Raw genomic sequence first — 24,318 nt, forward strand, 5'->3', positions numbered from 1 at the left:
TGCACAGCCTTGCTCCACAGTGAGGATCACTACAGCTAGTTGTGTACCAGGAACAGCTCTGGTTTATAGCCTGTCCCTTCTGCTAGAAGCAGCCAATGATCTGCCTTTCTGCAGATAATGGGCCATATTCTTACAGCAGAAACCACCCCAGTGCTTAGTTTTTCAGATGGGGATGCATGTTGGCTTTGAGATCTTTAGGAATTTTGTTTCCCTATTGAGAAGAATTATTTAATTTTCAATGAGTTGAGGACTTGTAGGAGACCTAGCAGAGTCACACGTGTTCCTTCTTGTGCTTTTGTTAGGCTACTGTTGGTGCTGTGTGGCTTTCGCTCTTCCAGGGAGGCTGAGAGTTGTGCTGTTTGTCTCTCGTTTTTAAGAGAAGGTGCGGGTAGTGGTAAAGCAGAGAAAACTGGTGAGGTAGATCGCGGAACCTGGCATCAGACTCTGTGAGTTACGTGCTGACACGTGGGCATCGCTTCTCACTGTGTCAGTGCATGTTATTTAGCAATTGCCAAACAAACTTTTAACGTTGGAATTGCAGAGCAATGTCAAGCGTAAGGATAATGTTGACTACCAGAAAGAGCGAGTTATGTCCACCTTGGATCGCCTGGCACGCCACGTTGAAGTAGAGAAGCAGCAAAAAGAAGAGAAGAATAAAGCCTTTAAGGTACTGGACATGTTTTGCTTCAGTAGAATTGCATAGTACAGGCCTTATAATCAGGAATCTGTTTTCACTGTTAAGTGATCAAGACTGGTGAGTCAGGCTTGGAACTAGAGGTTTTTGTTTCTGTGGCGTGGTTCAAAATGCAGTCTGGACTTGGTCTCTTCAGTGGCTCTTAACTTACCAATTTCTTACTCTTATTCTTAGAGGGAGGAACAACCTAACCTTCATGTAAGCCACTGACAAAAACTCACTTGGATAAGGAGCACAGGGATGTTAACATCAGTTGTTCTGGTTAAATCGTTGAAAGCCAACAGTTCCAGCAAGCCACCGTTAGCAAATTTAGTGACTTTCCTGATTTTTATATCATACTTGGAAAGCTGTTTGTCAGGTAACACATCATAATGGAATGACATTTTTGAGGTATAAGGCATAATTTTCAAGTCAAATCCCATTATGCAGTCATTTGAAAGGCATGGAGCTTTAATTTTAGTTACAAACAGAGATGCAGTCAACAGGCTTTAGGATAGGGACCTTGAAGGAGCAGATTTACAAGAACCTCATGAAATTCACAAAAAATCACACTGTGGCAGTTGGAAGGGACGTCTGGAGATTGAGTCAGACTCCTCTGCCAGAGCAGGCTGCATGGGATGGCATCCAGATGGGCACTGAATGACTTCAGAAACAGAGACTCCACCAGCTCTTTGGGCAGCCTTTTCCAGCACTCCACCACCATCCAAGTAAAGAACTTCTTCCTCATGTTTGGATGGAGGCTTTCATCCCTCTTCTGTCTTCTTCAGATAGAGCTGGGCAATCTGCCCATGCTGCCACAGAGTTTTTTTGTCTGTAAAGTGAAATCAGAGATAGCTGTGTAGCTTTTTGAAGTAGTCTGAGCATGAGGCTAAAAACTTTGTCTGTTAATGTTGACTTTCCTACTGCACGCTTCCTGTCTCAGAGGAAGATGGGTCCTGGGGCAAGAGCTAGCAGGGCTGGTCAGTAGGGCTTTGAACTATAGCTGAAGGGGTGTGGGATGAAATCAGGCTTGCTAAAGAGATGCCTGCAATGGCATGCTGATACCTGTGAGAGAGTGCGCTAGAGAGGTTTGGCCACCTCTAGGGGAGAGGTGATCTGTTCATCACTGAAGACACAGAAGTTGATAGGTTGGTCACTACAGAAGAGACTGTGGTCAGCCTGATAGGAACAGCTAGAGGCACTGTCCCTCAAAAGGTGGCAGGAAGCCATTGTGCTATGAGGCAACTATGACATAGTAGCCACCATGGAAACCTGGTGGAATAGCTCACATGCCTGGAGGGCTGCAACTGATGGATACCAGCTCGTCAGGAGGGACAGGCAAGGAGGCAGAGGTGGTGGGGTGGCTCTCTATCGGGAAGGGATATGCCTGCCCAGTGCTTAGTGACAGTGGTGATAGAGTTAAATGTTTGTGGGTAAGAATTGAGGGGAAGGCCAGTAAGGTAGACGCTGTGGTGGGAGTCTGTCACACACCACCCAGTCAGGGTGCTAAGGCTGATGAAGCACTCTGCAAGCAGCTGTGAGAGGGTTCACAATCACTGCCTCTTGTTCTGGTGATGGGTTTCATCTTCCCAGATGTCTGCTGGGAATACAGCACAGCAGAGAGGGAGCCAACCCAGAGAGTCCTGCAGTGTGTGGAAGAGAACTTCCTGACACAGCTGGGGAAGAAGCCAGCTAGGACAGCACTCCTGTTGCTTTTTAACAGGGAAGGACTTGGAGATGTAATGGGTGGAGGATGTCTTGGGAACAGTGACCGTGAAGTGACAGAGTTTTCAGTTCTCAGGGCAGTAAGGAGGGGGTCAGCAGAACAGCCACGTTCTGTAGGGCAGATTTTGGCCTGTTCACATTGATGGACAGAGTACTTTGGGAGGCTGTCCTGCAAGGCAAAGGAGATGAAAAGGCTGGGCACTCCTAAGGAGGAAGTCTTGAAGGGTCTGGAGAAGGCCATCCCCAGGCCCCAAAAGATGAGCCAGTGAGCATGGATATCTGCATGGCTGAACAAAGAACTTTGGCTGGAGTTCAGGAACAAGAGGAGCGTTTATGGCCTCTGGAAGAAGGGGCAGCCACTCAGGACTATAAAGATGTGGTGAGGCAGTGTATGAAGAAAATAAGAAGGGTCAAAGCCCAGTTCAGTCTTCATCTGGTTACTGCTGTGAAAGATAATAAAAAATATTTCTATAAATATATCAACAGCACAAGGAGAGCTGGGATCAGATCACAGGACAAGAGGAAACGGCGTGAAATTGTGCCAGAGGAGGGTTAGGTTGGAGATGAGAAAAAATTTCTTTGCAGCCAGAGTGGTCAGGGACTGACACAGGCTGTCCAGGGAGGTGGTGGAGTCCCCATGCCTGCAGGTGTTCCAGAATGGTGTAGCCATGGCACTTGGGGACAGAGTTTAGTGCAATGGTGGGGTTGGGTTATGGTTGGACTGGGTGATCTTGAGGCTCTCTTCCAACCAAAGTAATTCTGTGATTCCTCACTCTTCAGATAATGCAATCTGCAGAATTAAATTGCTCTTCAAATGAAATTGCCTTTATTTTTTGATTTAGCAGCAGAACAGAGTGACTCTGTGGTTTCAGTAAAGTTTTATGTTACCTTTTTTCTAAATTTAAATTTCTTTTTTTTTTTTTTTTTTTTATAATCTTCTTGTTTATGCTTCAGAAGCATGGAATTTGGTACTGTTTTTCAGTATTTTTAATTGGTTGCCTTCCATCTTGATGGTGTTACAGTTTAGTTGCAAGATTCTAAGACTTTTGTCCATCATTCTTGGTGTGTTGACCTTAGTTTTCGGGGACCCACCTGTGTTGAGTTGTGTTTGTTTTCCATTTGGTCTTACCTGGTGTGTTTGCCCCTTCAGGAGAAAGTGGATTCCCAGTGTGCTCATGGGCTGCAAGAGCTGGAATTCATTCGCGAGCACAGTGACACAGAGGCTGCACGGTTATGTGTGGACCAGTGGTTAAAAATGCCAGGTGAGAAAGGGCCAGTGATGATGTTTCCAAGCTCTGCCTTGCCAAACAGAACATACTAAGCAATGCTGAGATTCAGCTGGAGAGTGCCTCTCAGGTACACTCAAATCTTATGGCATGAACTTTGCTAGGCTGTGAGCTGAAAAAAGCTCTTAGATGCTTGTTTCCATAAAAGCTATTCCTCTGTTCTGCTGCTTAGAAATTTTGATATGCCAAGTCTGAGAGCACTAAGACAATGTTAACTATTTCTATAAGCAGAACTGCCAGAGGGAGCAGTATTACTTCTGAAACAATGCTCAGGAAAATGTCTGTGACAGTACCTACAGCCTCAGGAAGTTGAATCCATTCAAATTATTTACTGGAGGCCCTTGAGTAAAGGTATCAGTGTTTGGAAAGTAATCCTGCTGGGCGCTGAAAAGATGTTCTTCGGCTGCCAGAGCAAGTGCTGTAGTAGAGCCGAGTTATTGCGCCTTGTTAAAAATCAGTATAAATTGACTGTTTTACAGTGCTTCAGTCCTTGTGTGGTGTGTTGTTTTTTTGTGAGACTCTCTAATTCAGATTCTGATGAAGTGCTTTGTTTTGTAACACAGGCCTCAAACCAGGCACCATTAACAGTGGAAGAAGGGGGGTTCACAGGAGGGAAAATCAGATGGAAGTCGACAGCGGTCCAGTATGTTGTCCTGTGATGCACTGCAACAGAGAGTTTGACAACAAACATCTTCTCCTAGGTCACCTTCAAAGGTAAGGCATAAACAGTCATGAAAGCATATGCTCAACCTTAGGACATCAGCTCAACTTCATCATTCCTTTTACTCTATTCATTTGATTCTGTGTGTTTTTTGAGGTGTTTTTGTTTGGTCTGGGCTTTGTTTTTTGGATGGTGTTGTTTGAGGTTTTTGTGTTTTCACTGAGAATTGATTTCTTCTTGTTGAGCAATTTTTTTTAATATCGGGGTGTTTTCAGAAACAAGACTTCTGTTCTCTGTTTTTTTCTTCATCCAAACTTGAGCAAAATAATGTCAAACTTGATGGTGAGCTGAAAAAAATGTCCCCAATGAGGGGAAAGAGGAGCAAGAGCTGTAGGTGAGACATCTGCTCACAACTGACCATGGCTAGTCAGCACTTACTGTGTCTGGAGTCAGTTCCAGCCCTTTAACTGGTGACTGTGTCATGGAGAACGGTTGCTGATCACAATACCACGTGGTGTGGCATATCCCTTTGGTCATCTGAAGTCAACTGTCTGCCTCTGTCCCTCATCAGCCTCTTGCCTACTGCCAACTGGCTCTGGCAGGGCAGCCAGTAAAGCAGAGATGGCCTTGAGGCTGTGCAAGCATTGCTCCCTAACAGCTACAACAGCCCTGTTAGCAACACTGCCTCAGAAATTCAAAACACAGCACCCTACAAGCTGCTGGGAAGAAAATTAACTCCATCCCAGCCAGAACTAATACAGGCAAGTAAATGAAAACAGTTTTTCAAAATATCTTTGTAGGAAGTCAAAATGTTATTAGTTTTCTTGCTCGTACAAACCGTGATGATTCTGCAAAGTGGATGTTGTGACAGGTGGGCTGCAGGGAGAATCACCTCTGTACAGGATACTTGAACTGATGCACTTGATGATAGGAGAATTGAGGAAATCTACACTTCAGGTTAATGTGATCCTTTTTTTGTCCAACAGCTCCAAAAGACAGAAAGTTTCCCATGAAAAAAAACGCACTCTTTAGAAGGGACTAGTATTTGTGTTTCTTGCTCTCCAGGTTTGATCATTCCCCTTGTGATCCAACAGTCACACTACGTGGACCCCCAGATAACGCTGTTGCCTGTGTGATATGCTGCCAAAGATTTCCAACCTCTCAGCAGTACAATGATCATCTTTCATCTAAGGCAAGATCGTAAGCTTAAGTAACTCACATGACTGTGGTAGAGAGTTTTCAAGACGTGTAATTACACACTGATTTTCTTTCTCTTTTAACCCTCTCTCTCCTCTCCCTTCTTTTTGTCTTCAAGATAGTTTTTTCCTGTTCTGCTGTGTTTCCTGACAGTGCTCCCATTAGATCTGACCATTAGGATATACTTTCAGTGTGCTTTATAGAGGATTGTAGTGCAGTCTTGAACTTCATGTCCCTTTACTGATGCTGTGAAAGTGTATTCCCTTTTTTGTACCTCCAAAACTGAAAGATAAAGCTAAGAAGTTAGGGTGAAATAAATGGTGGTTAAGAGAGGTGGTTGAAAGGAGATGTGGAAAAAGAGGCAACAGAATGAGAAAAGAAACTCTCCTGATGCAACTGTTTCTTCACTTTTCTAGTCTCTCTGGCAGATGTATTTACTATTACTAACTAGTTAACTTACAGCAGGGAAAGGCATAATCTAGCACTTGAGTTTTGAATATAAGGTAATAGGACTTGCTTTTTTCTGGTGTTCTTTGTTCCCACATCCACTTTTTGAGAATGTTCTCTCTTTCTCTTCTGCTCACAACAGCAGTGTAAAGTCTCAGTTCAATAACAGATGCTCAGGTGTTGCCTTCTGGGTGCACAGTTTTGCTTAAGCAGTCTGGTGCTGAACTAGACAACAGGTAGTATTTTCCAAGTGTAGTGTTTTAGTAACAAATATTGTTGTGTGTCCACCTAGTCTCTATAAGCTGTGCTAGTCAGGGGAAGCTTTAAATGTTCTAAAAGCAGGAGTGCTTTTAGCTAGTAGTAGTAATTCCCGATGGATAGTCATACCCGACAAGCTGAAAAGATTGCATCATAGTTGGCCCTTGCTCTTTTACTTTGTGCCCAAGTTGTGTGCCTGTGCTATGTCCAGGGGCATCAGTAGAAGTTACAAGTCTGGGGAGAGGGAGTGGCTCTTGCAGCAGGCAAGGAGATAGAATTAATTTGATGTGGAACGATTGGGAGGTAGTCCTAAAGAAAGCTGTAGAAGAAAGCATAAGCATATCGTGTTTCTTTGACTGACATGAGAAAGGAGTCAGCAAAATTGAAGAATATTTGCCCTAAAGGCAGAGGTCTGACATTGATATAGATGGCAAAGGAGTGAGAGAACTTGACTCTAATAAAAGGCTACTCTGAGGATCAGCATTTCGAGAAGCTGGAGGTTAGCAAGATTCAGGAAGAACTGACCTAAAGAAAAACTGCTGTTAGTGGCAGAAGGAATTTTTCTGAAAGCCCGGGCAAGGGAGTTGTCCAAGAACTGATGGAGGCTGTAGTTCCTGGGAGGGTGCAGGAAGGGAACGGAGAAGCTGGTGGTGCAGCCACGGTGAGTTTGACAGTGCCACTTGGGCCCGACCCTTGTGTCTCTCAAGCTGAAGTGCTTAGGGGTAGGCTATAGGTAAATACAGAAGTGACAGCTGAAAACCTAAACGTGAAAATGTTACCATGGAAAGGCACGAGGAGTAGTGGACTGGCTTTCTGTGTTTTTGCCTTACCAGATCATTTTCTCTTCCAGCTAAATGAGAATGATGGGCACAGAGAAGATCTTCCCCCACAGTACATCCAGTGCTTTGCTTGCCCCAGCTGCTTCCTGCTGTTTACCGGAAGAGAGGAGTGCTGGCAACATATGTCGGAGAAGAATCATGCCCTCCAGGCTTCTGAACTGGGTGGTAAGTGGCTATTAAGTGTGTTGCTTTTCATTCCTTCTGGGCATTGATCCTTGTAGTAGGAAGTGGCATTTTCTGCTGTGTAAGAAAAGTTTAAGGTTTTAACTTCTTTTTTTAAATGAACAAATATTTCTTTTTAGGGTCTTAAATGTGATACAGGTCTCTGAGGAGACGTTTTGCAGTTTGTATATTCATGTAGAAGAGATTCCCTCATCACAGTTGCTGTAATGAGAAGCAGATGTTCCTTTATCTCCATTCTGTCAGGTCTCTTACATAAGCTTGTCACTTCGTGACTGTGTAGCTACTGTCCAAAAGAAGTTTACATTTAGGAACTTGGGTCAAAGCACATCTGTTTTCTTTTCAATTCCAGTTAAGACTAACTGTGGTGTGTCTTCTCCTTACTGTACTGTCTAAAGTCTGATGGAGGCCACTTCTTGTTGAGTATCTGTAGCATTCCTGATGGAAAACACCTGAGAGAGTTTCACTTCCACATAATTGCCAATTTGGCCTGCTTAGCTTGAATGGTGCTGCTAGTCTGATGACCACACTGGCCACACTGCTGCTGAAGGCTAAAATACCGGCAATGTTGTGAGCTGGTAACATCCTGCGAGTAAGAACCATACTTAGCAAATGTGTTCATTGAAGATACCTGTCTGACCATGGTCTCAAAAACACGGTTAAAGGCCATCAAAGCAGTACTGTCCATTTGAATTTCATGTGAGCAAAAGACAGTAAAGCATCTACTTCAGTGTCAGGTAAAGAGTTGAGACAGATGAGATGTGGATGGAATTGACATCTTGAGAAGCTGGCATGTTTTAGGTAGAGTAGTTTTGCGGATAAGCCTTGATGTAGTTATTTCTCATCTTCATAATCATCTAACTTAGACCTTCCCCAGAGTGGCTGCAGGAAGCATACAATGAAGACAGGTTTTGAAAGCAGCATCTTGCAGTTTGTGTCAGTACTGCAGTCTTCATGAAAGTTAAAACCTGCTGCACAGTTCTGAGTTTTTTTATGCATTGTAAATCTAACATCTGTTCTTAGAGAAGTCATTGATTCTGAATGTGCTGCCTGTAAATGCCTTTAAAATCAAGCTATAGCTTTAAAATTTTAAGCACAAAGAAATGGGCAGCGTGTAGCACAGAACAAGAAAAGAAGTGCCCCATTATTTTCTTTGCATTGGACTTGCATGGACTGCAAGACCGTGCAGCAAAGTTAGCTGGAAGGCACAGCTTCAAACGCCTGTTGATCACTGCATCTTACTAAACAGAAGAGTCAAGTGAGATTTGCCTCTTAAGGTGCAGAGCAATAACAGCAAGATATAGTTCACGAGCCATTTCCCATTCTCTTTGTGGTAGAGAAGCTTTTATTCTCCTGGTACCTGGAGTTAGACATGGAATATACACTTGGGACAACAATGTCCTGCACCTGAAAACTTCAAGGAGAGTGACCGTTGAGTCTGGGCACTTGTTTAATGAGTTGCTTTTTCTTGTGTTTGTAAATGCAATCTGGTGTCAAAGAAAGAGAAATCAGGTGATCATAGAGCAGGGGAAAGAGGTCAGCAAGAACTTTCCTGGGTGAGGTATCTGACCTGACCTTCTGGAGCGAGGAAGAGGGGAATCAGCAAGTGCAAGGCTTCATCTTGCAAGATTCAAGGTGCAGTCAGATTCAGATGTGAGGTGAGGTTGTTGCAGGAGTTTGAGATGTGAATGCAGTTTTATTTGCAGCTCCCATTGCACAGTGACTGTGCCTCAGCCAACACATGGTAGTTTGCTTTCTGCAGCCTCTGACAGTTGTAGCTGTGCCACAAGAGAGCTGAAATGCTGTGGAAGAGCTCTTTGTAATATCTGCTTGTGTTTTTCTGCTATTCCATCCTATAGATGACATGAAGGCTGACCTTCCTCTACCTTTCCCATCGTATGCGAAGAACCTTCTGATCTCTCTGTGTAAGGAGGTCCCCTTCCAAGTGAAATGTCGATCTTGCTACAAGGTACTGCGCTCGCATACGGAATTGACGGCTCATTTCAGGTGTGTAAGACGCAGTTGTCTGTAATGTCCACAGATCCTTAACAGGCAGGTGGAGCTTTTCCTAGTGCTAGTAGATTTCAGGGCATCCAAGACCATCTGACTGCTGGCTTCCTGGGCAAACTCTCAAACCCCTGCCCCCTTCCTGTGCCTTTTACTCTGCCTTACCCCACACAACCCACTGCAGGATGCTGATCGATGTCTTTGTTACGTTTTTGTGAAAGCCCAGCAGAACTTGGTCTTTATTCCCCTGTTTCTAAGTTGACAGCATTTAATTTCTACAAAGTTGCCCTAGAGTCAGCAACCTAAGTGGCAGTCTAAGTGCTATCCTTGGAAATCAGCACCTTGCTCTCTTTAAGGTGCAGAGACTAGATGAGCGTTGTGTGTTCTTGTTGGCAAGCTGGTAGGTGAGTTAAAGTATTCGGAGGACACTGCTTTCAGGCACTCGTTGCTGCAGCTGCTAGGTGATGTTGCAGTTGAGAAATGTTTTAGACTGTGATATCTGTGATACAACCTCTGATTTTGTAACCTCTTCTAGGACATGCTGTCGTGATTCTGGGCCTGTGGTACTGTCAAAGAAGAGCATCGCCCAAGTTGCAGAGATATTCAAAACAAAAGGGTGCTGTGAAAACTGTGAAAAACTGTTTGCTGATAAGAATCAAATCACCCAGCATAAAGAAACCACTCAGCATAACATTAAAATTCTTGCCACAGTGGAAGAGTCCATCTTGATGTTCTGCCATATCAATGGGAAAAATAAAAAGCAGTCATATCTGTGTCATGCTGCAGATCAGTCGAGACTGCTGCTTAAAAGACATCTGAGTGCAGAGGAGCCCCTCAGTGAGAGTGGGACTGCTCCTGCAAAAAGGAAGAGCCCTTTCAGGGCTGAAAATGAAGACCATGGAGTAAACCGAAGTCAAAGGAATGCCTGCAAAGTGAAGGCCTGGTTCTGTGAATGCCTTCAGAAGTTTTTTACAGAGGAGGCAGTGGAGAAGCACATTTTGTCAGCAAACAGAATCTGTCACAGGTGCGCTGTGTGTGGGAAGCTGGCTGAGAGCTCCAGCATTATCCGCCTGCACATGAGCCGCTTCCATGGAGGAGCACACCTGAATAACTTCCTGCTCTGGTGCAGAGCATGCTCCATGGACCTGCTGGGAGAGGAAGGTGTTATGGGGCATGTGACTGAATTTCATGGTGGACATACTTACTATTATGAGCGAGAAGCTTTAGAAGATGAACCCGTACCATCTGCTTCTGATACAGCATGCATCTCTGCGGGTGAAAGCACAGACTGTGTCCCCAGTCCTCTGGAGCTCCGTCCAGAGAAGAGTCCTGTCCTGGGCAAGTGGCAGTGCCGTGTCTGTGAGGAGATGTTTGAGTCAGAGGAGAGCGTCAGACAGCACTGCTCGTCCCTGGAGAGCCATACCTTCCACAGGTACTGCTGCGGCCTGTGCCACAGCCACTTCTGCAAGGTGGGCACGCTGCAACGGCACAGTCAGGAGCACCACAGCCAGGAGGTACCAACCAGGTTCTTCTGTGGTCTCTGTGGAAACCTCTTCTTTGACACAGAAGAAGAATTTCTAGCCCATTATCAGGAGATCCATAGCACAGACTACGCATTTGTGCCTGAGCAGGTGGAAGCATCAATAAAGAAAGAGGTGGACTTCCTCCCAGCAGAGAAAGGAGCCCTTCTCACCTGTGGTTGCCAGGCAGCTTACATCTCCAGAGTGAGCAGGAGGAGCGATTCCACGAGGTGCCAGAAAGCCATGCTGCAGAGAGGAAATCTGTCGTTCTGCTGCTGCTGCTGCTCTGCAACCGCACAGAGCCTTGCTGACATGAACAGGCATCTCGACAGGCATGTGTCACGAAAGCCTAAGGAGGAGATGTATGTTGTCAGGTGTGCTGCCTGCAGCAGGAGCTTTGATGATGTCAACAGTGCTCATCAGCACTATCACATGAAACACTGCTTCTTGCAGAAACCTGACCTCTCAAGTCTTGCATATGAATCAGAAAATGCAGTCTTCAAGTTCACAGCAAGTGAGGCTTGTGTGGACAGAAAACCCCACAAACAAAAATCTCAAGCATCTCCACCCAAGCCTCAGGAAAGACTGCAGTCACTTACTCTGCAGGCACCAGTGCAGGGACAGAAGGAAGAGAACTCTGTGCTCTCTGGTGAAGGTATGTAGGGATGTTTTCTTTTCACCAGTGTTATTGTCTTTGCCATGCTGTTTCAGTGCCCTTACAGAGTGGTAGCATGCCATTTGCCTACATCCAGCCTATAACGTAGCTCAGAATTTAATAGCTGTTCTTTCACAAAGCTGCATATTGAATTCTTGGTGTCTTGAGTTTCTGGAACTTGGACTCAAGGACGTATTGCTGTGTGCTGTATGAATGTTCAAGAGAGATGTTGAGGTACTGGAACATGTCTAGAGAAGGGCAACAAAGCTGGTGAGGGGCCTGGAGCACAGCCCTGTGAGGAAAGGCTGAGGGAGCTGGGGTTGTTTAGCCTGGAGAAGAGAAGGCTCAGGGGTGACCTCATTGCTGTCTACAACTACCTGAAGGGGCATTGTAGCCAGGTGGGGGGTGGCCTCTTCTCCCAGGCAACCAGCAATAGAACAAGGGGACACAGTCTCAAGTTGTGCCAGGGTAGGTCTAGGCTGGATGTTAGGAGGAAGTTCTTCCCAGAGAGAGTGATTTGCATTGGAATGGGCTGCCCAGGGAGGTGGTGGAGGCACCGTCCCTGGAGGTGTTAAAGAAAAGCCTGGATGAGGCACTTAGTGCCATGGTCTGGTTGACTGGGTAGGGCTGGGGGATAGGTTGGACCGGATGATCTTGGAGGTCTCTTCCAACCTGGTTGATTCTATGATTCTCAGACAGATCTAACTCCTAGAAAGGTAGAAGTGCTTTAGAACACAGATGTAGAAGACAAACTTGTTTGCTTTGTAGGTGTAAGTATTTGTGGGCCTGGTGATGTTTTCCATGTAGGCAGTACTATCATTCTAACACTATCTGCTGGGGTTTCTTAGTTTGCCAGAAAAATTCGGCTGAGAATTTATGTTCTCAGTATGTTAGGGTATATTGCTTGAGCATGGATTTTTTTAAATGTTTTTTAAAGTTCTTGTTCCTTCTTCCAGACCAGTCTGTGATTCTAAGAATGGCTTCAGAGGTGCCAAAGGTGTACTCTGCTCAAAAACTGGAAGTGCTTTTGATTACTCGTGGTGTCATAATGCTTTTGATTAAAAGGCCAACATTGGTGTTAATAGACAGCAAAATATGTTCTCAGCATTTCCTCAGCTTTTGTGCATGCCAGCAATCGAACATCACAGAGACTTGCCAAAGGAGGGGGTGCACAACTGAATGCTGGATGGACTGTTAACATCTCTCAGGGCGGGACAATAGCTTTCTGTGCCTGTGCAAAACTCTGCAGCTCTACGCTGTCATCTATATAGATCCTACTTCCCTTGGCTGATCTGTGTGTGACTGAGTGCTCCTGCAGCTGGTTTAAACAATGCTGTGGCCAAGCAGATTCATGGTTTGTAACTTTTAGCTCACAGAACAGCTGAATACATGAATTTTCAGTAGCGTATCTTAAATCAGTGTATGGCAGCTGAATAGAAAAGCCAACTTCAGATGCATTCTTTTTATCCTGTTGAAGGTGGTGAACTTCCTGATCTTGACTACCTGAGTACCATGACTCACATTGTGTTGGTGGATCTGGACAACTGGGCAAGCTTATTCACACAGCTGCCAACTAATCTGAACCAAGGGACCTTCATCTGGGGTTTTCAAGGTAAGAGTGACTGAGGGAAATAGATAAGATTAACAAGTCTACACAAACACTTGAGCAGAGATTCAAAGACGCTGAGAGAATGAGGAACAGGAGCAAGCAGCCACCAGGGTATCATAGGCAGCATGAAGTAGAAATGTTCTTGAAACCAAAAAACCCAGGCCAAGGAGTCAGTGGTGGTTAAACTGGGCCATGTTCCTATCAGAACACCTCTCTTGGTTGGTGCCAATTACAAGGGTACAGAGACTAGAAAATGAAGGCTCCTGGGCACTTCTGGGTTTCTGTTGTAGGTGCCTCTCCTAGCAATGGCTTACAGAGTGATTGATGCATACTATTCCCGTTTGCTTAACGCATTCAAAATCCCTTTCTCTTCTGATATGTTATCTGCATTTCCCAAACGGCATTTCTGATTCTTTTGTAAATTGTTTTTATATGCTGCTGTTGCATGATTTCTGTTGCAGTTGCTGATACAGTGTTGACTTTGCTTCAAGTGCCCCATTGCATTGCCTAAGCTCTGTGTTATTTCTGCTTTCAGACAGCCACTTGGCTTTTACCCACTTGTGCTCTGGCTCTGATAGAGCAAGTACAGTTCTGTTACTGTTCTCAGCTGTCCTGGTCAAATGTTCACGTTCTACACTAATGCACCCAAAGACCAGGGCTGGTGATAACAAGTTTTTTCCAAGTAGCAGTGTCACCACAGATGACAAGTTGCAAATACTGTTTTTCTCGAGGACAGGTGCTCCTATGTTTTGTTCTGTGTAGGCTGTTATTGAATCTTTGAGCTGTGAGATAATTTGTGATACCCTTTTATAGCCATTAGGCTGAAACAGGGAGAGGGTGAACCAGACACATTACGCCCCCACTCTGAAATTCATGAGAAATGTCCAGAGGATTGCTTCTCCTTTGTGAGGTGGGGGTGGGCAGGTTAGAATACACACTTCACTCCTTTGGAGCCTGTTCATCAAGTCTCAGCAGTGACTGGTTTTGCTTCCCATTAAAAATCCTTCCTTGTATTGAGCTGCTTTGTCATCTGGCAGAGAAAGCAGCATTTTTCTTTCCCCATTGGGAGAGAAAAGTTTCCTCCTAATTATTTCTTATCACTATCATGAAATTCTTATCCGCTCCCTTCAGTTTGTCCTTCCATTTGTTTTTTCTTGTAGGTTGTCACAGTAACTCTAATCTCCGCTGTTTGTCCCTCTCTTGAGAGATTTGCTGCTCCTTTCCTTTCCCTTGCAACCTGTTTCAGACCAATGTTTTTTTTTTGTCTTTACTCAGTCATCTTTCCCAGCCATTAACTCCATGTTTTAGGATACTGTTGAAAAAATACCTTCACTTTTTCCCCAGCTGTAGCTTTGTTTTACTTATCTTGACTGCATCTAAGTGTTTGCCAGGGCTCTAGCATTTGTTTCAGCTGTTGCTCTTGCATTTTATCTCAGAGCTGTGACATGTGTCAGGTAGATTCTGTTGGACATCATCTTTGGAACTGCATTTTGCACAGAATTCTCTAAAGCAAGCATTCCTGTTACTCTGTCATGTTCCCAGAGCTCCTCTGCTTCTGCATCGTATCCAAAACTGCACTTAAACCTGGGAAGAGTACATCCTTGTGTCTCGGTGCCTGTGGCATCTAGGAGACAGGTTCTTCAGAATGAGAAGACAAAATGGATGAGAGGCTTTATGTAGGGTCAGGCTGGCTGTTTCCTTGTTTACTTTCTAACTCAAGAACAAAGGTTCTTTTGGGATTCTTGTATCTGTTTATTTTAGCTTTCACATCGCTCAAAGTAAGTAGTCTTTAAAGCCAGATTTAGCTTTGCTTTTGTTTTCTTGCATTCTTACCTCATGGTGTCATGTCTGTTCTGTGGGTTTTCTTACTGTTTTTCTTCCTCACCATTTAGGAGGACACAGCAACTGGAAACCTCCAGTGCAGTGCAGAATTTACAACTACCTTCAGAGGATTGGATGTTTCTTTCTTCATCCCCGTTGTGGTACCAGAAGAGAAGCAGCAGACTTTGCTCTCTGTGTTCATGTAAGTTACTGCACCCTTCTTTTACTGTTGTCTCTGTACCTGAAGAAGAGTGACAGGTGATAGTGCTTTTGGTGGTTAGTGCTGGTTACAGATGAGATTTCTTAGTTTCTTTTCATGTGACTTCAGAGTCCACTAAAAATAATGATAAATCTGACATGAAGTGAGTGGAGTTAGCCCAAATAGGATGTCGGTCTTTTATGGAGAGGAAGGAGGTTGGTTAGGAAATGAAGAATAAACCTCCACAGTTTTTAGAGTTTCTATTGCAGAGAGAAGTGTTATGTTACTTGCTCTTCAGGTAGCTCAAATCTAGGACCATGTTTAAGATGAAATTGGATGAGTGCCAGCTTCAGAGACTCTGTTAGGATGATCAAGACCAGTGTCTCTGTTCAGTAGTCCTGGGGTTCTGGCTGGGTAAGGAGAGGTACAGGTGAAGGACAGGAATCTGGGATGCAAGGAGAACTCAGATTCCTAATGCAGTGATTTAGATTTTTCAAGTGGTTTGTCTAACAGATGATTGCACAGAGCAACTCTGTTTTGCGGCAGGGTTTGTATACCAAATCATGCTCTTTTATTTTTAATGACTCATAAAATGCTCCGGAGTGATGATTTATTTTACCTGGAGATGGGTCTTTGTCCTTCTGTACTGCTCTGGCAGCCATTTCCTCTATCTGTTGTCATATACATGGAGTAAATGCTCTGTCAGACTGAAGTAATTCCTGTCATTGTGGTATAATATTCATCAGATCATAAAAGCAGAGGTGAGTTGCTGCAGAAGGCTTTCCTCTGGACATGTGTTTTGGAACAGCTAGGCAGACCTCATGGGATGAAGAGGTGATCTCAGTTCAATGCATATTGTTTGTTTGCACACAGGCTGGGCGTCTGGATGAGCACCTGCCCAAGCAGATCCCTTTCACTATACTGTCTGGAGACAAAAGCTTCCTGGAACTGGAAAACCAGTTTAAGATGACCCAGCGTTCAGCTCGCATCCTAAACCCACACCACATGGAAGGGGACATGATGTGTGCCTTGCTAAACAGCATTTCAGATACCACTAAAGGTAGAAAGTGAACATTCCCCACAGTCTTCGTGCTACTGACTGTTCTCTCCAATAAAGAACTGAGCACTTCTGCTGGTAACACAACCCGTTGCTAAATGGTTCTTGCATTGTACTGGTATTTCAGAGGAGAACGATTTGCTTGGGGCAGGCTTTGAAACCAGACTTCACTAAGCATTTGTTTTCAGTGTAACAAAGTGTCCTCCCTGTATGCTTTCTTACAGGACATAAGATGGGTCAGTCTGAGAGCTCCTTTCCAGGTTAAAGAGAAGCTACTTAGAGCACTCTTGGGTACTCAAATCTGCTTTGCTTGATTTCTTATGCGTCTGAAATACATGCAGCCCTGCTAAAGCATTATTATCTCCCCAAATTCAATTCTCTGACTGTTCTAACCCTGTCTGCTTCTAGTCACTGGCATGTGACTCATGCATCTGTTTGGAGCAAAGACATCCATGAAGGTGTTGAAGTTCTCTGGAATGCCATGTTGTAGTGAAACATGTGACATGCTCACGCTCGTGTTGTGTAGGGTTATCAAAGAGGTTTGAGCCAGATTGGTTTTGTGTGAAGGAGTACCAGAGTTGGGATGAGTTTTAATCCTCCTCAGTATTTCAGAGTGTTTCTTGGTAAAATTTTCCTGTAGGACATGACCCGTTTTGTAGCCCTATTGTTGTTTTCCCTGGGTTCTTGTTGTGGTTTTAGGGGCTTGTTAACTGAGTGCATGTTACAGAAAGTTGTTTCAGAGTTAGCCCTGAAATGTGCTGCTGGTCTTGATGCAGGTGTGTGAGAGTTATCACTTAGTGCTGCTGTCCTACCAGGGAAAATCAAGTGGGGTGCTTGCACTAAGTAGTGAATGGGCATTCATTCATTGCAGGGAAAAAGAAATACAGGATAATTAAATGGATTCCTGATAAAAATTACCTGTGGCGAGGTGGAACCACATGTTTCTGATACAGGAAAGGTGCTTGTGGTTTTCTGGCCACTCCATGCATGTGCTGGTCTAGATTTGTCAGCTGGGTTATGGAAAGGTGATTGTCAGCCAGAAGCAGCTGTACCAGTAAAATCTCTTGGCATAGTTAGTTACAGAACTACCACTTTGACCAGTGCTTTTCACTTTGTCCAAGAGGGAAGATAGCTTTTCTCCAGTTACCTGTAAAGCTGCAGCATCCCCACTGTGAATGTTGCTGTGGTAGAGCATATTGGAATTCCAGGATGGACAGATGTCTTCTGATATAGTTTGAGCTATAACAGCATGTTGATGTGGCAGACTGCTTCTGCTTTGCGAGTGCTGTGTGTTTTGGAGAGGAGGAGATGAAAAAAGCTGTGACTTGCAAGCAGTTGATGTTTCCGAGTCAGTTGAGGTGTGGGGGCTTCCTTTCTGGTGCAGTTCCATGTGTGACCTAAGGATGTGAGACTCTTATGCTCTGGTTCCCTACCTGCGCAGTTGTGCTAGTACAGCTTTACTCCTGCTGGCTCAGAGCTGATGACTCAGATCTGCCTTCCATGTATAAGGTGTACTGTAGTGTATTTCTTACATTGAGCTTGCTTTCAGAAGTTTATTAAACTAACTTTTCTTTCAGGGTCTTTTACTTACATTAATGTAATGTTTAATTTACTTGTTACAGTGATGAGCACTGCTGAGATGTCCCAAACCTTAACTTGCTGGCTGGTCACTGTGCATTTTGCTTAACTTAGACATGTGTTTGTAGCTTTAAAAAAAAATCAAACCCAAACAACAACCAGTAAAATCACCCCCTCACAAAAAAACCCGCCCCGAACCAACAATAGCAAAAACCTAATGAGAAATAGTATTGTCTTGAGCTGTCCTTGGTCCTCTTCTCCAGGAGTGTCAGCAGCGGGGAACCCAGACAGTGAAAGCTGCCTTTTGTCTTCTGTTCCTGTATTAAGCCAAAATATTAGAAACCTTTGTCAGGCCCATGTGTCACTGTGTAGTGTGATGATGGCATGACCAAGAAGTGCTTTTGGAGAAGATTAAGCCTACTGTGTCATGCCCTTGCTGCATAGCCCAGCAGCAAATGTTTGCATGTCTTGGTGTGAAAGCCCAGTGCTGGAGGGCTGAGATGGGAAGTCAGGGCGTGCATCACAGGCTGCTGTCCTCTTACAGAGATGCAGCTGGATATAACAAAATATGAACAAGAGCTGCTTGCCTTATGACTTTCTCAAGCCTATGGCAATTATTGTAGAGAGAGAAACAAGTGAGAAACAGTTAACCACAAAGAACTGTGCTGAAAAATTTGACAGTTGTTGGCACTGGATAAGCTTCAAAATGAAAAAGCTGTTTCCCTATCTGGATTGTGGCAGTCTCCCACAGTTGCCACAGCTGCCCTTGTGAACCATTTTAGCTTGTCAGCAGGACTGCTGTGGGAACTGTGATGCATACGTTCACTCTAAAATGAGTAACAACCACCGTTCCTGTGTGCTGCAAAAGGGCATCAGCAGCATGGTACCTTAGGAGACCATTTGCTGGAGTGGGTGCATGAATTTCCTCAGAAGTATGAAAAGAGTAAGCAAGATACTTGCTTTCTGCTGTTGAAGCTGAGTTTATCAGTACAGGTGCTGTGGTTGGGGTTTGTGCTGAAGGAACAACAGGTTATAGACTCTCTGTGTTGCTGGAGTGGTTTGAGAGAGGAAGAGAGGTCTCCAGTTCTCCCTTTTAATCCTTTGTGTGCAGAAAAGCAGCATTAGTGCCTTGTCTGACTTGACCTTTCACTGTCTAGTCATGACTGTGCTGCTACAGCTTATACTTCTCATGAGTGTTGAACAATGTCAAGGGCAAAGCTGATAGCAGGTTAGGGATCATCACACCCATCCTGATGTGGGCAGGAATGCCACAGCTAGGGTGACAAAAGTGATCTGTTTTTTTCTGTGTGTGAATCAATGGCTTTAGTATAACTGTTTCTCACAGTCAGATTCAAATATAATCCTTTATTGAGGTCTTAAATGAAGCACAGGTTTTAATTAGAAAAGGATTAGAACTTGTGAGCGTTCCTCCCTTTTTGTAAAGAGCCGAGCTGTCTCATGACTGTCCAAGTCAGTGGTGTGGGGCAGGACCATATTTACTGCCAAAGGCAGAGGCACCCACAAAATAGATAGCAGCAGCCAGCTGAAGATACAGATTTACTGCAGATAATCTGCACTCCTGGCACAGTAAAATGACAGATTCAGATGTCAGTCAGGAATATCCTGCTGCACAACCAGCCAAGCTGTCTAGGGAAAGAGTACCCAGAATGTACACACAGTCACTCTAGAAAGGAAAATCTCCCTAAGGGTGCCCCAGTATATCCAGATACCCTCACCAGGGGGCAGAGAGGGCTGGTGCTACGGCAAAAGGTCTGACTACCAGGATGGATGTATCCAGATGCACTCACCAAGGAGCAGTGAGGGCTGGTGCTGGGGGTGGGAGGTCTTACTGCCAGGCTGCCTCTTCCACATCAGGACTCAATCCAGACCTGGCAAGTTGTGTGCTGCTCCTTCATTTGTTCATTAGTGGGGGGGCTGCAGCAAAGGTACTTGTGGGCCCCAAGGCACCAACTGATGTGTGGAGACCTCAAGCTTATCTTTACCAGCTTCTAGCAAGCCTCAGGCCTTCATGCTAGCTGGGGGCAGTTTGTAACTGCCACAACCACTGCCCCTTTGTCACTGTCTGGTAAGGTTTGTCTGCGCTGAGTTCAGGTGGAGTTATCAACCTGTATCTTCAGTCTGCTACTGAATTGGAGAGTTTAAATACTACTCAGTGCAGCTTCTGTGAGAGTTTATATTCAAAAGAGCAAAATTTCAGTTCGTTGGGACAAATGCTGCTAAGATTCCCAGCTCCTACACTCCCAAGAAGCTTTTGGTTAATATGTCTCCAACAGGGATGAAGAATTTATTTACAGAAGACAGTGAGATCTGCTTTGAGCTTTCAGTAAAGCATTCTGCGACTGGCTGGAGATGATGGGTCACAACCTTCAGCCCCTGCTATGCGAAGGGCATGGGCATCTGCAGTGTGGTGCACCTACATTTATCAGTGGATGTTACTCTGGAAAGCATCTATTCCTTTAATTACACTGCTACTACATTGACCACAGCCCATGGCAGTAGGGAGTGATAAGACTCACTGGGAATTCTGACCTTGTGCTCAGCCACAACAGAAGTTATTTGCTTTGGTGCATCAGTGGCATCTCCTGTGTGCTTCTGTGCATATAGGTACATGCCCTGGGAAAGAGCAGAGCCTAGGATAATGAGCAAGAACTGTAGCCAAGTGGATTGACCTTATGACTCGAATCATACAAAATATCCACAAGGTTTGGTCTACCTCATTTTAAAGAGGAGTCTGAGATGAAGGTTAGGTGAAAGTCAAAGTGACCATCACAGTATTGGTAGTTAGATGTGGTTGAGGAATTGAGAGCTTTATTTTCAGTCATGCTACACTTGAATGAACAGAAGAATCGAGCATCCGTAGGGAGGGATGTATAGAGTACAGTTTCACTTGGCACTGTGGGGGAGAAGCTTTGTCTGTTTGTGAACTCTCAGCAGGCATCAGCTGTGCTTGCATTTACAAGTGGTATCACCTTAATGAAGGAACAGACTAGAGCAGCAAGTGCTGGAGATAAGTATGTGGGAAGGATCTTCCAGGGTCACACTGAAGAAGGGATAAAGAAAAGGAATTCTGCAGGGCAAGGAACAGTATCTTCAAGGCAGCAAGATCACACAAAGAACTTGAGTGCCAGTAAAGGCAGGGGTAGGGTGCTGAGTGAAAGTTTTGGTTAAGTAGTCACTGAGATCCTGAATGAAGTCACTTTAATGATATCCTCAAGGTAAGGTAGCACCAAAGCTTCAGCCATCAGCTGTGAGGGTTCAGAGGCTGGAGAGACAGTGTGATGTTGATGGGAAATGCACAGGTGGGATTCAGAGCTACGGAAGGAGCAGTGGAGGAGACAGCAGTGCAGCTGGGGTGTGAGACTGCAATCAGGAGGAATATGCAGCTGTGCAGCAAGGGAGGAGGAGTGAGCCCAGGGAAGGAAAACAGTCTCTCATTAGACAGGAATTGTTAACCCCAAGGAGGATTAAGAGGCTGGTGGTGATTAAGGAGGTGGCAACTGAGGTTGCCAGAGAAGAGAGTGAGATACAGGGGGGAGTTAATGCTGAACCATGTGGGCAGCTCATCCAGGTTCAGGCTGTGGTGCTTTGGTGTCAGGACAGGGGGTGGCACTTAGAGCAGTGACCTGTCACAGAGTGCCTCTCCAAGACAGGTTTGTATGAGAGACTTGTGAAACAGCAAAAACTCACTGTTTTCTGTCACCTGTAGGGTTAATATTGTTGATTGGAGCTCTACATGCGTCCAGAATTTGGTTTCCTTTGTTTGCAGTTTTGTCCTAGCAGGAATTGGGCCGTACTCGGGGGCAGTAGTGGGCAGCAGGATTTCTTGGAGATAATAGGTATGGTCAGAATTTCCTAGCTGTTGTTCATTTGACAAAAGACACTAGAGAAGAGGCCATATCTTAAGCATTCTTGTCTGAAAAACTGGGCAGTTGTTTTTCCTTTGACCTCAAAGGAGCTGAGAGCTACAGGATGTGCTAAGGATTTTAACAAGGGAGGCAAAACATATCTGGTTTCTCCAAATTAAGTCTTTTCATTTACTCTTCAGAGAATGCCAGGAGTACATGCTGATGAAGTGTGGGCTGGATGAGCAAACAGGTGGTTTGAAAAATGACTGAATGCCCAGACTTAGAAGATCTGTGGTATAAAGTTCAGTCGGGGGCCAGTAACCAGCTGTGTATGTCAGGGATCAGTACTGGTTCTGGGCCTGGTTAATGTCTTCATTAATGACCTGTATGGGGGAACCAAGCGTACCCTCAGCAGACTTGCTGATGACACAAAACTAGCAGTGGCAGCTGATAAAACCAGAGGGTTCTGCCACCCAGAGGAATCTTTATGGGGTAGATGGTCTAACAGGAACCTTAGAAAGTTCAGCAGGTGCAGAGTCCTGCACCAAGGAAAGAACCCCAGGTACCGGTGGATGCTGACCAGGGATCAAGCAGATGGGAGGCAGCTTTGCAGAAAAGGGCCTGAGTATCCTGATGGACTCCAAGTTGACTATGAGCCAGAAAAGTGCTCTTATTGCTAAGAACAGTGCCCTGGGCTGCATTAGAAGGAGTGTTGGCAGCAGGTTTGAGGAAGGTGATTCACTCCCACTCCTCAGCACTGGTAAGGTCATCACTGTCCAGTTCTGAGCTCTCTGGTATTGTATCTTCTTGGTAATAATTGAAAGCACGCTGAATGTTGTGGTGACCCTGCTTGAGCTGGACAGCATGACCTCCAGAGGCCCCTCACAGCCTTATCCATTCTGCGATCTTCGCATGGAGTATATTCCTAACTGGAATCCAAGATCTCCGTGAACAGTTTAGTCACAGGGTGCAACATCCAGTCAAACACAGTGACCTGTTCAATGCGCAAAAGCAATCTGATGCCTTCTGACTTGCATCGTTCATCTGTTTAGTCACTTTGCCTTCAGTTTTCTCTGCTGGACAAGGGGTGAGTTCCACATTATTAGTTCTTACTGTCCAGCCCCTAAAGGAAGCTGTGTTCCTGCTCACCCTCGTACTTGCTGCAGTGTTTCTGCTTGGGGCTTTGGCCTGCAGACGGCTTTTCCTCTGGCTTAGTCTTATCCCTGATTCCTATGGAGCCATACCAGAACACCTGACATTCTCTTGCTCACTGCTTTTTATGCCTTTAGCCTTTGCTCTCTGTAGGTTTGGGGAGGGTAGAGGGGAGCACTGAGGACAAGCAGAGCCATGATTTTAGGTTTGGGTAAGGAAAGTGTCGGTATAATTTGAGACACTGACAAGTCCTTGCGTTTAAAGCTCCTCATTAAGTTTTGACTTTGTTAGCTTTTTAATAATTTAACTTTCAACAAGTCAGGTTTCAGAGAATCCAGTGGCTGCCTTCATGGGGAGTTGTGTGTGCATGCACACGGTTAGATCTCAGTAACATCCAGTGATGGCAGGGTAGCTCCTGACACTGAAGGTGCTCAGAACTACACTTAGCTACCAGCTGATTACCCTCCCCCCGACTAACAGAAGATTCATTGATTGTTTTCAGGTTTGATAGTTTTTGGCAGTGGAGTGGTGAAGTTTTCAACTATGCTTTAAGCAAACCTGTTTTCTGTGATCTTGTAGCTGTGAAGTAGTATTTGGTTATTGCCTATTGGGTGCATGGGGCAGTTCTGGGGTGGGCAGATTGCTTTCAGACTGTGTCAGTGTTTTGCAGCAGTGTACGCTCTGTGTTATCAAGTGGTGTGGTTGGGATGGAGTGTCTAGCAGAATGTTTCAGCAAGGTGTTACCTGCATTAATGCAGGAGATGAATCTTAAACTTTCTTAAAATAACTCCATCTATAAATCCTGCTTTGCCATCCATAGTCTGACAAGTGAAGCCAGCTTAGCACTTGTTGTGCTGTGTTTGGAAACACGAGGGTCAGGTCAGCCTGCTGCCAAAGTTGGGGAGGCCAGAGGTAAGCAGGAAAGTGCTGTCCTCCAAGAGCCTGTCAGTGGGTTGCCACCATGGCTGCCTCTGTGGTGAATGTTAATTGACTCTGTGACCAACTCCAGGAAAGTTGGCTGCTTTAGATGGTGTCTGAAAGGAACTTGGGGATTTCTGACTGCTCCTGTTGTTTGCTTAATTGTCTGTGCAAGATGCCATCAGAAGAATATTGCCTTGCCTGTTTGCCAGCATCTTCTGTCAGGCTGCCTAAAAGAACTGCAGCCCTTCAGAAAAGTGCTCTTAATGCATCTGTGTTTGAAATAGTAGCAAACCAGAGACCCTCTTATGCTGTGCTTCATTGCTCAGCAGAGCTTCATCCTTCCACAAGATGTGCCAAGGAATTGATCAGGGAGTGATGGGATTCCTTTGACTGCTACACCTCTAACAGGTACAGAAACTGTACAGCAGTCTGAGGTGTCTTGCAGGCTGGAAAACTAAAAGAATGGTTAATGAGGATGCAGCCACTTCTGTAACACCTTCCCTTGGCACTTTTTCCTCCCTTTAAGTCATTGTGATGACCACTTTTCTTTTTTTCCCCGGGGGGGGGGGGTTGGAGGTGGTGTGGATTTTTCTTGTTTTAGCCTTGTTTGTTTTGGAAGATGACGTACAAAATAGTGTCTCTTCTGCCCAGACATAGCAGGCAGTTC

General features: G+C 45.0%; 1 protein-coding gene across 4 annotated transcripts in view; it reads left to right on the top strand.

Annotated features, from left to right (window-relative positions):
• Positions 1-24,318, top strand: part of ZNF451 (zinc finger protein 451) — a 32,671-nt gene that overhangs the window by 3,339 nt on the left and 5,014 nt on the right. For all 4 annotated transcript variants that reach the window (XM_064164103.1, XM_064164104.1, XM_064164105.1 and 1 more), the window contains exons 4-13: positions 542-667; positions 3,549-3,660; positions 4,248-4,398; positions 5,411-5,537; positions 7,098-7,251; positions 9,126-9,273; positions 9,809-11,448; positions 12,926-13,060; positions 14,950-15,080; positions 15,951-16,137. In XM_064164103.1, the coding sequence (XP_064020173.1) occupies positions 542-667; positions 3,549-3,660; positions 4,248-4,398; positions 5,411-5,537; positions 7,098-7,251; positions 9,126-9,273; positions 9,809-11,448; positions 12,926-13,060; positions 14,950-15,080; positions 15,951-16,137 (2,911 nt within the window). The remainder of the gene's footprint in view (positions 1-541; positions 668-3,548; positions 3,661-4,247; positions 4,399-5,410; positions 5,538-7,097; positions 7,252-9,125; positions 9,274-9,808; positions 11,449-12,925; positions 13,061-14,949; positions 15,081-15,950; positions 16,138-24,318) is intronic.

This window comes from Pogoniulus pusillus, chromosome 25 (genome assembly GCF_015220805.1).
Source record: "Pogoniulus pusillus isolate bPogPus1 chromosome 25, bPogPus1.pri, whole genome shotgun sequence".
NCBI lineage: Eukaryota > Metazoa > Chordata > Aves > Piciformes > Lybiidae > Pogoniulus > Pogoniulus pusillus.